This window comes from Zingiber officinale, chromosome 1A (genome assembly GCF_018446385.1).
Source record: "Zingiber officinale cultivar Zhangliang chromosome 1A, Zo_v1.1, whole genome shotgun sequence".
NCBI lineage: Eukaryota > Viridiplantae > Streptophyta > Magnoliopsida > Zingiberales > Zingiberaceae > Zingiber > Zingiber officinale.
Window position 1 is genome coordinate 26,833,000 of NC_055987.1, and position 14,143 is coordinate 26,847,142.

A 14,143-nucleotide genomic window follows, 5' to 3' on the forward strand; every position below is an offset into this window, starting at 1 on the left:
TTCGATCGATGAATGCTAGCTTCAGCGATGACCGGCATAGTATCCAACGCAGCCGTCCCTTATTAGTCGATCCTAAATTGTGTGGCCTTGCGCGTTATCGAACTTCAACATTAAGAATGCTTTCAATACTGAATGGGAGTCGATGCTTTCCATGAAATACATGAATGGTGAATGCCACGCGGCACAACAGATTCCAAGATTGTGGCTTTGTGATGTGATCGATCGGGCGGGATTCAATGGGATACACTTGACGCTGCGACTGACTTTGGACCACTAAGTCAGCGCCGGCCCCGCTTATATCCTTCCTTCTTCTTCTTCTCCTCGTTTACCTGAGCATCGACCGACCACAGCGGCCTTTGGGCCGGTGATCCGTTTACTCTCTCCGACCCTCCTGCCTTTCATTCCCTTTCCTTGTAAGGTAAGGTTTATTCTTTCTTCCTTCTCCTTTGCATGATTTCTTTTTCTGTTCCGTTTGATCCTTGAAACCTCCTTCCGCCGTCGGTGTGTTCCTGTTTCTCGATTCCTTCCGTAGTGTCGCGACCGCTTCTTCCTTCCCACTCATGGCTGCTGGTGATGTGTCACTGAAATCAAATCGAAACTCATACAAAGAATTGATATTACTAAAATCAAATCCTTAATTTTGAACTTTGAACTTCTTAGCCGGTCCCTCACCACACCCTGAGCCATGTACACCGCGACATCTCACCGAGGTTTACGGAGCCTTCGGAGGTCCATTAGAGGTAGATCCTTTCATCATAGATGTTTGTAATTTTTAGGTGTCTTGCTCGGCGATCCCAGTACCCAACACCTTTGTCTTCTCTGCGGTGTTGTTGGCTGTTTAAGATTCACAACATCCCCCTCCGACCGGAGACACCTTTACCCCAAGCAAGCAGCCGGGCACCTTCAAGCTACGGCCGGATTGGTCTTCTTCAACAAACTTCCTACTTCAATAAACTGGAAGGATTATTTTCATCCATTATGTCAGGCCACCTTCCGTGACAAGTGGTGGGTCTTTCCTCCCACTCCCGGTGAAGAAATTCAAGACCCAATAGGACTACCTCCATGCTACAAATATAAGCCTGCGACATCAATAAGCTCCTTCATGAAGGAGTGATGTTTCGGCACAGGTCTATACGGACTCCTCTTCGACCAGTTCAGTAAGAACTTTACTTGGGCATTTGCTTTGATCCTTCTTCAGTTCTTTTCTTTCTTTTGCAGCGGACATCGTCATGGATTCGTGATGGCCGTTTTGAAGAAGAGGCGGCGTTAGAAGCCAGTACGCGAAAATGGAAGCGGGTATCAGTCGGATCCCATGAAGGAAGGCGGGACTTAAGGCGGGTATTGTCAGCTTCTCAGCAATGTGACCAGGCCACCCCCTCAAGAGGACCAGCTGCCCCCGAGGAAGGTTCCGCTCGGGAGGAGGCAGCCCCACACAAAGAGGCGTCAGTGGAGATCCCTGTGATCGGCCACCTCAGGCATCAACCTCAAGCGGGACCTTGCGCTTTCGAGGCAAGGCGCGGTGACCATTTACCGTCCAGGCCGGGCCTTATACAAATGGGGCCAGTAGTAGTGTGTCAGCTGACCGATCGGCACCCTTCCATCGCTCGTCAACGGTCAACGCTCTATTCATTCATGATTTCTGCTTGTAGGCTTCGATCCCCTCCATTGCGGTCGGACGACCGCAACCTGGCCACTTGCAGTTGGTCCTCTGCATCTCTGACTAAAGTGCGCGAGGCGACCAGCCGTGTGCGGGCACACTGCTCCACCTGAAGGGCCCCTCACCGCGAGATGGGCGGCCAGCTCGGGCGCGTTGCCCCCGATCCCCAGCCAGGAATTTGGCTACTGACCATGTCGTGAGCCCGCAGGGGTAAGTTTGTAATCTACCAAGTTTTGTCTTGTTTTCCTCGATCAGCCACTAAACTTCTAATTCCTCTCGTCCCGGAGATGGTGAAAATTACGGTTCAATCAGCAGCGTAGTGGATGAAGGCTGCGATATGGCCCGAAGGCGGTTGGTCGTCGACCTTGAGGCCATCGTATTCCGATCTGCGGAAGGGTGAAGAGGCCCAAGATATCTTTGTGGTAGAGCGGAAAGCGGTGACCCGGGCTCATCATTTTAGCCGAGGCTAGAAGGCGGCAAGTCAAGTCGGCTAGGCCAAAAACTACGGCCACCACTCGGAGAATCTGACCATTCGACTTGGAGAAGAAGAATGTGGAGTCAGTGCAGGTGAAGGTCGAGGAATTGATCGACGGATTTATTAGAGAAATCTGCGCCCGCTAGTAAAGCGCCACCAAGCATATAGAGACGGTGACCTCTTCTTAAGAATCTGCTGTGACTCAGTGTGCTAAAGAGTACCAAGAGGCGGTAGGGTGAGTTGCGGCTTTAAGGGCCATCCGCTCGCCCGAATTCTCGGAGAAAATCTGCGAGCGGATGTACACAGCTTTCGACTTAGCCATGACTGCCACCATGACCTATCTGAAGTCGAAGGGCCTTCTTCCGGAGTCTACCAATATCCCGACCGGCGATCAGGTGGCGCTTCTGGATAACATCCCAACGACCCTTTACGAATATATTGAGTAGTTTTTGTAATTCGTTCACTTGACTGACCCATCCTTTTTTGTAATTAGGCCGCTCGGCCTAAAGTTTTGACTTTAATGCAATGTTCTCTTTGTATTCGCTGTCTTTTTACATAACCAAGATGTGTGTTTATCTGCTCGCCCATTATTACTTCTTGTGCTGCCAAAAGTGATTTTCGCAAAGTAATCATCATGATCTTCCCGCTCGGTGAAATATACCATGTTCCTCTAATGGCAAAGATCAGTCAATAGATACCTATGTACCCTTGGATGCTGGGCCGAGCGGAACTCAGAGAAGACCAAACGATATTGAAGGCGAGTTTCTGGAGCCATTACATCTTTTTTATCGACATCCTCCTCTCGGCGAGTTTATAGGCGTATTTCGTCCCGATATTTAAACGTTCGACCGAATTCGGCGACCTTAGCCTCAGGCGATAAATAGGCTGCGTCTCGATATTCACGTCGAGCTCGGCGGTCTTCAGCAGGCGTTTATGAGCGTCGGCTCGTCGGATATTTACGGCCGGAGCTCGGCGGTCTTGTCGGGCGTTTATAGGCGCCGGCTTCGATCTCGATATTTAACGCCGAGCTCGGCAGTCTTCCTTTCGGGGCGCGAAGCGCCGGCTCGTCTCTCAACGGCGTCGAACTCGGCGGTCCACTCGGTGACGGCCTCTGCCCTCGATATTTAACGCCGGAGCTGAACGGTCTTCCTTCGGACATTTTGAGCAGATGTCACAAATTTAACGTGGAGCTCGGCGGTCTTCCTCCGACACTTATAGACACCTTTCGTCTCTAAATATTCGAACGTCGGGCCTGAAAGCGGTGATGTTTATAAACGCTCGCTCGTCTCTCGATATTGCTGACCGGGCGGTCTTCCGCTCGACGCGGCGGCGTCTCTCGATATTTATCGGCTTCGTACGGTCTTCCGCTTCAGACGTTTATAAGCGTATTTCGTCTCGATATTTAGCCGAACTGACCGCGGTCTTCCGCTCGGGCGATAGACGCCGCTGTCTCTCGATATTTAGCGTCGAACTCGGTGGTCTTAGCGCGGACGCTTATAAGCGCCTCGCCTCTCGATATTTAACGACCGAACTCGGCGGCCTTTCGCTCGATGCTTATGAGCGGCTAAATCTGCCTCGATATTTAACGTCGAACTCGGCGGTCTTCCGCCTGGTCGTTTATAGGCAGTCGGCTAGTCCTCGATATTTAACGTCTCGGGCTATTTGGTCTTCCGTGACGATTGTTTATATGAGCGGCGGCTCTTTCTCGACATTGCGTCGAGCTCGGCGACCTTAAAAACAAACACGGAGTATTCCGGACGACCCATTAGCCATCTTGAATTAATTTTTGCTCGCATTACCAAGGGTACAAGGGCGACCAAAATATATGCAAAATAAGTTACATTAGTGCGCCTTTCACCCGGCCCGATAGAAATTTGGAGATGATTCGCTCACGGTGGAGTTGGCGCGATCTTCATCCTCAAATAATAAGCGCTGGAGTTATAATAACATGAAGGCCATGAGCCTCCAACTTGCCAACATGTGAGCCGGCTTGACTCTTTCACACAAGAGTGCATGACACAGAATGATCACAGGGATTACGGCGGGTTGTAGTTGCTTCATCATTGCGATGCGCTTCCATCCGACTACTTGAACGCCTTGGCTCTTTCTTCTTCAACCAATCCATCTCCGTTCCTCGCTCATGTCCTCATCATAATTTGAATCCGGCGGACTCGTATATGAGGAATAACCGCCGCCGCGTATACCCGGATGAAGGCGTGGCCGTTCCTTCTTTGGAGTCGTTCGGATGGCCCATAGGGCCTTGGCTCTTCATCCACCAACTTCCTCCCAAATGAGTGTGATCCAGTATGAAGTCATTCCCGATTAGCTACCGGCTTGACCCGTTACTTTGAGGGATAGGCCACGGGCGTGGGGTGCTTCTGTGTCAATAAGCGCGATGAATAGTGTAGTTGGCTATTACCGCTTGATAGGCGTCATCGTGGGCACTTCAACTCCCTTCCAAGTCCCGAGACTGACGGTGGTCCCTCCGCTCGTTCAAGCTCTGGTAAGCTGCGTAGATCTGCGGAGGCTGCCGACGCTCGCGCTACGGCTCGATTGGAGTCTCCTCGGTCCGGCCCCACCGGCCCTATGATGTTCGCCTCGGGAAGTATTGCTTCTATTTTTCTTCTTCGAGGCGGAATGATGGGACCATTCTCTTGGCCTTCTGATTCTCACCTTGGAGAGCGATCTGGGTCGAGAGTCTGTTCTTTATGCTTTATCATTTCCGATCGATCGGCTTCATTAGTTCTCATGTCGCTTTGTCGACTGAGGAGGCCGTCGGCCACCATTCGAGGCAGGATGAGCCACGAAGACTTGACAATCCCACTTGTGTTGTGCGTGCTCCGTCCGGTGGAAGGCGGGTATCGAATAGTTTCTTCTTTAGCTTGGGCGGGCGCTGACTGCCTCTTACGTGAGACATGGGGGCGGATTGCTTGAGCCTTGGTCCCTGCAGGCTGATGACGTGCTGTTCCGCTCGGCGGGAGGAGCCCTTTCGGTTGATTTCTTTTTCACGGCATGCGCTTCCTCCAGCGTTGATGTATTAGATGACTGGGTGTAGTATGTGATCATAGTCTCAGGGCGGATGGCTGATGGAAGAAATCCCCATCCACTAGGCCTTGTGTGAAGGCATTCATCATGGTTTAGGGTGCTGTTGGAATGTCCATCGCCACTTTGTTGAAACATTGGATGTAAGCTCTCGGAGCGATTCTTCTTGTGATGGCGAGCAGTGCTTTGAGTAGCGTCATTGCTCAAGGAAAATGGTGGAGGAAGGTCGATTAAGAAGTCTTTACAAGCTTGAGATAGATCCATCCTGCAATCTCAAACACCGGGCCGAGCCGATCCGAGAGAGTGGTAAGAAAAAACTCGGCACTTTACTCCATCCGTATTGATGGAGTAGTATCGTTATCGAAACTTGCAGATCATCCGGGTCGGTTGTCCCATTGGCCATGATCGTCGGCACATAGGAGTGCAGGTATGGGGTCTCAGAACGACGAAAATTGGTGTTAATCCATGGGTAGTCATCCATTTCGATGCTTTTCCTTTCTTACATCATTAGTGCAGGCCTTTCCTTGGAAGTAAGATCCTCGATCTCTATTAGTTGCCGCGGCTTTAGCAACCCGAGGGGAATAGGCCCGATGAAATGCAGCAGTGGCTCGTCTTGGTGCCCGTACGATGCTTACTTCTTTGCTCTTGGCTTTCGGCTTGTGTCGCCCTGCTCCACTTGTGACGGCTCTTGTCTCGCTCAGCGTCGTTCCTGAGCGGAAGCGTTCGAATCACCCGCGGCCCGCGTCCATTGCCCGACCGGATGCGGGAGGCGCGCGTAATTTGATCTGTCGAATCTTTGAATCAGCGGATCCTGGGCCGTGGCGCTCTGGGTCGCCAGATCTTCGGCTAGTCTCGCCTCCACGGCGATTTCTGCGGAAGTCGGGAGAAGGGGTTCATGGCGGCGACCTCGACGCTCGTGCAAAGCTCAAGCTAGAGTAAAGTGGCTCAAAAACAGAGAATCTCGTGCATTCCTCAGAAGGATGAAGACTTTTATATAGGGTAGCGAGTGCACACATACCGAGGTGTACACGTGTCCATGGCCCATACCCAAGAAGGGCTTGTCGGAGCTTACCCGACCCACCGCTTTCTGACCCCAAGCATGTCCCCGATGATGAGAGGAACCCCTCATAAGATTTGGAGTATGGTCTACTCGTGAAACATACTGCCGGATGTCCCTTGTCCTTTTCCCTTTACTCCGGACATGGCGTCAAACTTCCGAGACATCCGGCCGGACCTCTGATACGGTGTTTTACTTGGGAGATTCTCAATCTTATGAGATACGGCGATGTTAGCGTGTGACTTTGGTCGAAGGGTGAAGTCCGGCGTGATCGCTCGAATTCATCCACCGAGCGCGTAACCCTTACTTTCAACCATCAACCATCACCGGGCGGTTGACTCCGAATGAGCGTTTGACTCGGCGATTGCACGTGTTTCACGGCCGGATGGCTACCTGCGACTGGACACCTGTCACTTTGACTTTCACATGGCGTTGACTCCACAGGACGGGGTCCCCTGTTCTTACCACCGGATCAACAATGATTCCCATTCCGATACCTATTCCTAGGAAAGAACCAAACGTCCTCTAAAATTTATTGTATGTTTCTTGAAAAAAAACAGTTTAGTTCCTAAGGTTTTTGACTTGTCTATGTACAATTTTTTAGGCAGAAAATATTTCGAATAATCCAGTAATTCAATATTTATGTAATGCACAGACAGTGCCCTGTTGAGAAATATCTCATTTTTCAAAATTTAATTCGTGCAGTGCAAAATTTATATCAGAATAAATAAGGTAAATTAATTATAATAAATAAATTATGTGCGTTTAATATTTCAATCCGACCTTAGCTCAGTTGATAGAGCGGAGGACTGTAGTGTGTAACAGTAATCCTTAGGTCGCTGGTTCGAATCCGGCAGGTCGGAAATTTTTCATATTTTATAATTTTTTTCTCCATAAAGAATTTCACCATTCTAAATAAAATTATACAATTTTTAGAGTAGTTGTAATACGAGTACTATTTAATGTATTACCCACAATTCAATTTATAGGGTCATAAATAAGTCGTCAAATTTTATAGTGTTTAAATGTATTTGATTATTTAATTTTGACTTGATTTTTTTTTTATAAATTTTAGTTTAGTTTGTTTATATATTAACCCTAAATTCAATTTTATTTGATTATTTAAAAATTTTATATTTTATATTTATTTGATGAGTTATTAAATTGAATAATACAAACTTATTTAATCATATTAAAAAATTATTTATTTATTTAGTTTATATAAAAATTTTATTATAAACATATTCATAGACTTTATTTGTTGACATTGTTTAAGAATAATGTTCATATCAATTCATATTAGGCATGGTAAATAAAAAGTAGAAATACCTAAGACTTAGACAACAATATTCACTAATATTAAGAGCATTATTCACGAATATTAATGACTCAAATACATATATTTTAATTTGTTTGTTTAATTTAACTTAATTATTTAATTGATCGGATAAATATTGAGTAAATATAAATAATTTTTTACTAAATTTGAATACTAAATTTGTTGATTTATTTATAACCCTAAAAATTTAAATGTTATTAAAGACATTTATATGTAGTTGCTAGTATGGGCGGACAATATTTTGAATGAAACTATTCGGCCCCCATCTATCCTAAACTGTTGTTTTGGTCATGTAGTGTCATACAGGGTGGCAGTTGAAGAATGCGGAAGCATTCGGTGCGGCGGGCGAGAAACAAAGAGGAAACTGGGGCGAGTTAGCGAGGGCCTCCTTCTCTATCTTTTGATTCTTCTGGCGAATGGTCTGAGAGAGCGGTAGACGAGGAAGACGTCTTCTCCTCATTCCCACCCTCCTCCACCCTCCGCCGCCTCCGCTTTCGCTTCCGCCTCCGCCACCGCTCGCAATGGAGTCCCCCAAGCAGCACCGCGATTCATCCCCCGATACTGCTCCCCGCCGTTCGCATCCCCCCAGATCTCCAACCGCAGGTAACATCTCGTCGCTTCGCTTCGCGCTCTCTGTTTGCACAAGATAAAAGATAGGCGCGTATCTTTCGAGTTGAAATTGTTGGGTTGTTTTAATCTGCAATAGTACTGATGAGCAATATGGAAGCCGCTGGTGTGGGATTTTGAGGTGGTTGTCTGGAAGTCGATTGAGGTTAGAGCTAGTGAGTGTGCTTGCGTTATTCTCGAGGCCATTTAAAGTTTTAGTGTTTTTTTCGATAACGAATTTGGCTAGATTTATTTATGCTTAAAAAACCCCCTAGCAGTTGAGGTCCTGAGAAAAAGGTTTCAGTTTCATGATAGGCAAGATTGGAAAAAAAAAAAAAAGGAAAACAGGGTCGAATGGGCAGTACACTGATTTTAAGGTCCATTTTTTTTTTTATGCAGGTTGACTTTTTTCTTGATTCAGTTTCACTCTCATTTGTAAATTAGCACCGGAGAGGTTCAGTTGATTGTATTCCTTCAAATGATTATTTGATATGTCCAAGCTTGTCTTTATTTCACTAGTCTATAGAATTTTTCTGAAAGGTTGCTCCTTATATTTTTCCTTATAGTGTATCATGTTATTTACAGAGTTTGACTATACTAATATAGTTTGGATAACATTTAATAGTTATTTTTGTCTAGCAGAGTAGTTGAGTGATCAGGTTGTGTTGTCTCTTTGACTAAGCTATAAAATGACTTGAAGTAAAATTTGGTGTATGTTATGAATGCTATAATTTGTGGTATACATCTCTCCTGTTTTCCTCTTGTCTTACCCCTTTTTTCAAGCTCCTTCCATTCTTCTCCATCAGATAGTCTACATGCGTCTTCCTTGTGCAATTTGTGTACTTAAAGTTCTCTGGTATAATTTCAAGTATGTCTGTGTATTATGTTGAAGTTTTTTTTTTTGCCTGTGTTATCATACTACACTACAATTGTATACACTTGATCTCTTTCTCGTTTAGATCAATGAACCTGATTTTGGGATGTTAATTCTTTAGGGGATGAGGAGAAGCAAACCCACATAAGAATTCTTGTATCTAACACAGCAGCTGGTTGTATCATTGGCAAGGGTAGATCTACGATATCTGAATTTCAGTCACAATCGGGAGCTCGTATTCAGCTGTCATGTAATCATGAAGTTTTTCCAGGAACATCAGATAGAATACTATTGATTTCTGGGGCACTTGGAGATGTAATAAAGGCTATGGAATTGGTCCAGGAAAAATTGCTTAGCGAGGTCTACACCTGTGTATTATATGATATTTCTAGTTGTTAAAAATGGCTATTTACTACCTGTGTTTTTTCACTTGGAATACAGTTGGAAGATGGCAATGATGCTGAAGGTAGATCAAAAGTCAGGCTTATTGTTCCTAATAGCTCATGTGGTGCTCTAATTGGAAAAGGAGGTTCAACTATAAAGTATACTTTTATTCAGGCATATTCTTTGATAGTTGAGTTGTACATTCTGTTATATAGAAAGCAGGAAGATTTTTTTTGAACTCTTAAGCAATCTTTGCAATTTGTTGTGGTTGTTGGATATTGCACCAAATGGTCTAAATTGACAATGCATAATCGAAGAAATAGGACTATTTTTTTTTTATTTTCCTTTTTGTTTGTGCAGACTGTTTTATAATGTAGACCTATTCTCGTATAACCTTATTCTGAGTAAATTTAAGTCGGGGAACTACATTACTTTTTCAGGTCATTTATAGAAGAATCAAGGGCTGGTATCAAGATATCTCCTCAGGATAATAATGCCGGCCTAAATGATAGGCTAGTTACTTTGACGGGATCTTTTGAAGAACAAATGCGTGCAATCTTTTTGATATTGTCAAGATTAATAGAAGATGCTCACTATCCACAGACATTGAACTCACCTTACCAATATTCAGGTGTATCTGATTCTATCCGAGCGATGAGTCGATGGGCACTGGGGTATGGCGCTCTCCGTTGTCTTCTACTGGTGATGTGGATCTCCGACGAACCTGCAAAGAAGCTGAGCTGGGAAGGGATTCCCGGCGATGACCCTCCGACGTTCAAGTCAGGAAGTGGAGAAGAGAGACAGAGTAACGCTACTGTAGCTATAGTGATAAAAATCGCATACCTCCGATGAAGTTTGGGGGTCTTTATATATGACTTTGGAGAGGCGTGCGCACGCTTTTCGAGACGGACACGCTTCTCATAACGTGGATAACGTGATGGAAAGTATGTCGGCGTCATTCCCATCGTCCCAAGTATCTCCGGCATGACGGGTGAAATCATCGTAGATCTTTTATACTGACTTTCGGTAAATCGATTGTCTTGTTTATTGGTGATCCGGTGTCTAGAAATTTGATATCGTCAATTTGCTCCTTTTGTCTCATACGGGTTTGTCATCTAATGGTTGATCGGGCCATTATACATTCCTCTGTCTTTGGGATGTGAGTGTCGAACAAATAGGGAAGTCAGTCATGCTTGGATGAGATTGCGCCTTCTTGGTCTCTACGATTCTTCTGGCTTTCCACTCTCGGACCGATGGTTCTTTTCTAGTAGGCGTTGGGCAGGCCCGTGGTGGCTGTCTTTCGTCCAGAGCTTTCAGGGATTTCTGTGGGGCGATCAGACGACCCATTAACTCGGCAAGACTTAAGGGTTGACCTTAAGTAACTGACCTCCGCGTCATACCACTAGGATCCGTGTCTCCCTCTCAAGTCTAGTCGAGGCGTTAAGTCACATTGTTGAATTGTAAGCCTATCAAAGTGGTCGATGCGCCACTTCGATAATGCTCTTCCGTCAAGCCTAAGTGACCCGCATCTTTGTGGTTGGGCGACTGCGGTGATTATCACTTTGCGACCGGTTGGCGGTATTGGCCTTCGGATCTCGCGGAATGCGTGCAAATCGCGCCATTAGGCGAACCTGTTGCCCTACGATAAATAATGGGGCTGATTAAATGCGTCACAGCGGCGGATACCCACGTGGCTATTCGCTGCCGTCATCGTCGCGGTAGCGTCAGCGTCGATATCGCCTTTGGCGGTTTAAACGAGCAGTGAGATGGGCCTCGGGTAGCAATGACCTAAATCAGTTCGGCAGACCAAGCTCAACCTTATAAAAACTCTACGTCGTTCTCCTCCGTCGCGCCAGCGTCTCGAAGTCTTCTCTTACTTTCGATTATAAAACTTTGTTCCTCGGCGTTCCGTGACCTTCGCCTCTTCTTCGGCCCGCCTTCTTTTCCGTGGATCTCTTGCCTCTTGCTCCTCTATTCTAAATGTTTTCTTCCCGCATTCTTGAGTATTATTTGTGCTTAAGTAGTTTATTGTCATATCGTCTTCGATGAGCCCCCTGCTCTTCATACGCGGTCTTTCCTTTAATAAGCGTGGTGACTCTTGACTGATTGATCTCACTCGGCCATAATTTATACGACCATGGAGTCATGGTTAATCAGTAGCGGCCCAGAAACAATTAGCATATGATCTTCGCCGATTTGAACTGTTTGCCTCGCCTTCAGCTCGTACCACAAACCGCCTCGCGACACCGTTTATTTTGCGATACATTTCGCGGTAGATGCGTTTCCTCTTCATCCCTTTATATTGAAGTTTAATTTCTTGATGTTCCCTCGGCCAGCTAGTGCAAATTCTTCCGCGCTGCAGGTTGTTGTGTTCAAAATCCACAGATTCCCCTGTCCCGGGTTTTTACTACTTCTATTGCCTAATGATCCGACTGAACACTTGCTCTGTTCCGGGTCTCGGATCAGAAAAACAGTCTTCTTCGATAAATGTCATCTTCAACAAACGCCGGAAAGAATACTTTTCTTCCTCCGGCACCGGATGACTCCTTCTTAACCAAGTATGGTCGGACGCCCTCTGAGCTGAAGAGGTATAAGACGATGGACTGTGGCAATGAACATGCTGGCCGATGCAGCTTGACATCAACAAGCTCCTCACAGAGGTGATGTACGTATTCGGTTTAGTCAGGCAGACCAAACTCCGTGACTTTAGTAAGAAATTTACTTGTGCATTTTGCCTTGAGTTCTAACAGTTTCTTTCTCTTTCTTTCGTGACGTGTGTGGAATACATCTTGGTAAAGGATTTTTGAAGAAAAAGCGAGCCGAGGCGGCATCGGCCAAGGAAATGGAGCATATGGGTATTGCTTTCCGGTCGGCTCTCACGAGGGTGAGAGTAGGACCAATGTCTGGAAGTCGGCCGAGACTACTCGATTAAATTGTGGTGCAAGTAGCAGCGACCTCAGCGGGGAACACGACGTTCAAGAGGAAGACTACGATTCGGGAGGCGAGCTCCCACTCAGCGGGGAAGAAGCGGCCTTTGAGATGTTCTTCCCGCCGATCGGCTACCTCCAGCATTGCAAATGTCAAGCCAGATGAGTCCTCTGTCTCTAGAGGCAAAGGCTCCTTCCGTCGAGTCCTTGTCCTCCCGTCGGACTCCGTCATGAAACCTCTCAGACCCCATCTCCAGCGCGGCGATTAGCTCCACCTCGTTGTCTGGAGGCCTCGCCTTCGGCCATACTATCAAATCAATCCTTAGCATACGAACCCTCCAGCGTCTTGCTCCACCTACGGCGTCGGGTGGTATGCCTCCATTAAGGCCACTTTCTGCATCTTCCTCTGAGGACTACCTTGCGGTGAATTGACCATGGCCCAGGCACATGATTGCCATGCAGGGCAGCTGGTAGTATGGGTGGGCCTTGAGCCAGCGTCGCCACAATGCCTCCGGCCTGGCGCTTCTTGATTCACATGAAGCATGCCGGTAAGTCTTCGCCCCTCAAACTTTTGTATACTTTCACATTAGGTAAAAAGCTCCTTTTTGTCGGTGATGGGTGGAAAGGCATGTGATTGCATCGTGCAGCATTGAAGCCAGGCTAAAAGCGTCTCCAAAGATTTCTAATGACCGTCCTCTATCAGGGTCCTTCCTATATGCAAAAGGCTGGCCAAGACAGAATGACTAGTAGGCCGGAAGAGGCAGCCGACCGAGGGCATACATGCTTAACCCGGTAGCTATCAACCACTGGAAGAATACCCGCTATCTCCGATTTGGGCGAAGAATGTGACATGCTTGGAACAGGTAAGGGTTGCGTGGATCTGCTGGACCGTGAAAAGAGGATGTTGATCCGGTGGCGACTCTCAGGGCGATTTGAAGGCTGCAGAGGCTCTCGATGCTTCCGTGCTGCCTTTATAGGAGTACCGGGGGCGGCAAGGCCGCTTTGTGATGAGGCAGTCCTATATCTAACGGTGACCGTCCGAAGGTGTCGATGTTCGTCCTTGCATTGAGTTGGCTATCCTTTGCTCTTTGCGAGACCACACCTAAAGGCCCAAGGTCACTTGCCGGAGTCTCTCGTCATTCCCGTTCGGGAACATGTAGCTCTTCTCACCACCATACCGAAGAGCGTTTTCGACTATCTTCAATGAGCCTTTGTAATTCTGTCGCCCGGTCGGTGAACTTTTGAATGCAACTTTTGAATGCGAATTTTGTTATGTTAGCTTGTTTTCCCCTGTTTGTCATTAGTAACCTTATGGCCCGAGCGGAATCTATGCTCAAAATGCTTCTATTCGTTGGTCCCTTCTGGGATTTAGGATAGTCGCTCGCCTACCCTTAAGTGTCGGGCTTTGTTGCGGACCCATGAAACCAACCTTCCAGTGAGTATTTATAATTCCGCCACTTGACCCCTAAGTTTAACGTTGCCTCGGCGGTCCTCTTCAAGCCGGGGGTTATAATCGCCGGTCCGACTCTAGAGTTTAACGCGACCGCGGTCCTCAGGTGTTTAGCATAATACCGGTCTAGAGTTTAACATGCTTTCCCAAGACACCGGTTCAAGTTTGCCGGGGGGGTTTAGTGGCGACGGGGTTTATAGTCGTCGGTCCATCCAACCTCAGATTTAACGTTTTCGTTGCCGCTCGAAGTTGCGTGTCTTGAGCGGGAGTCGTGTGGGTGCATACTCTGGCGGGGGTTTATAGCACATCGAGGGGGTTCTAGGACCTAACTC

General features: G+C 47.0%; 1 protein-coding gene and 1 non-coding gene across 2 annotated transcripts; both read left to right on the plus strand.

Moving 5' to 3' along the window:
* The first annotated feature begins 7,009 nt into the window (after window positions 1–7,009).
* Window positions 7,010–7,094, plus strand: TRNAY-GUA. Its single transcript is given in 2 exon segments — window positions 7,010–7,046; window positions 7,059–7,094. It is a non-coding gene; the product is annotated as a tRNA-Tyr (tRNA).
* A 779-nt stretch (window positions 7,095–7,873) lies between these two features.
* LOC121997090 (protein BTR1-like) lies at window positions 7,874–10,286 on the plus strand. Its single transcript, XM_042551340.1, has 5 exons — window positions 7,874–8,173; window positions 9,172–9,243; window positions 9,322–9,410; window positions 9,492–9,592; window positions 9,875–10,286. Exons 1-5 carry the CDS (start codon window positions 8,092–8,094, stop codon window positions 10,284–10,286), a joined length of 756 nt encoding a protein of 251 aa, XP_042407274.1. The 5' UTR covers window positions 7,874–8,091.
* The last annotated feature ends 3,857 nt before the right edge of the window (window positions 10,287–14,143 follow it).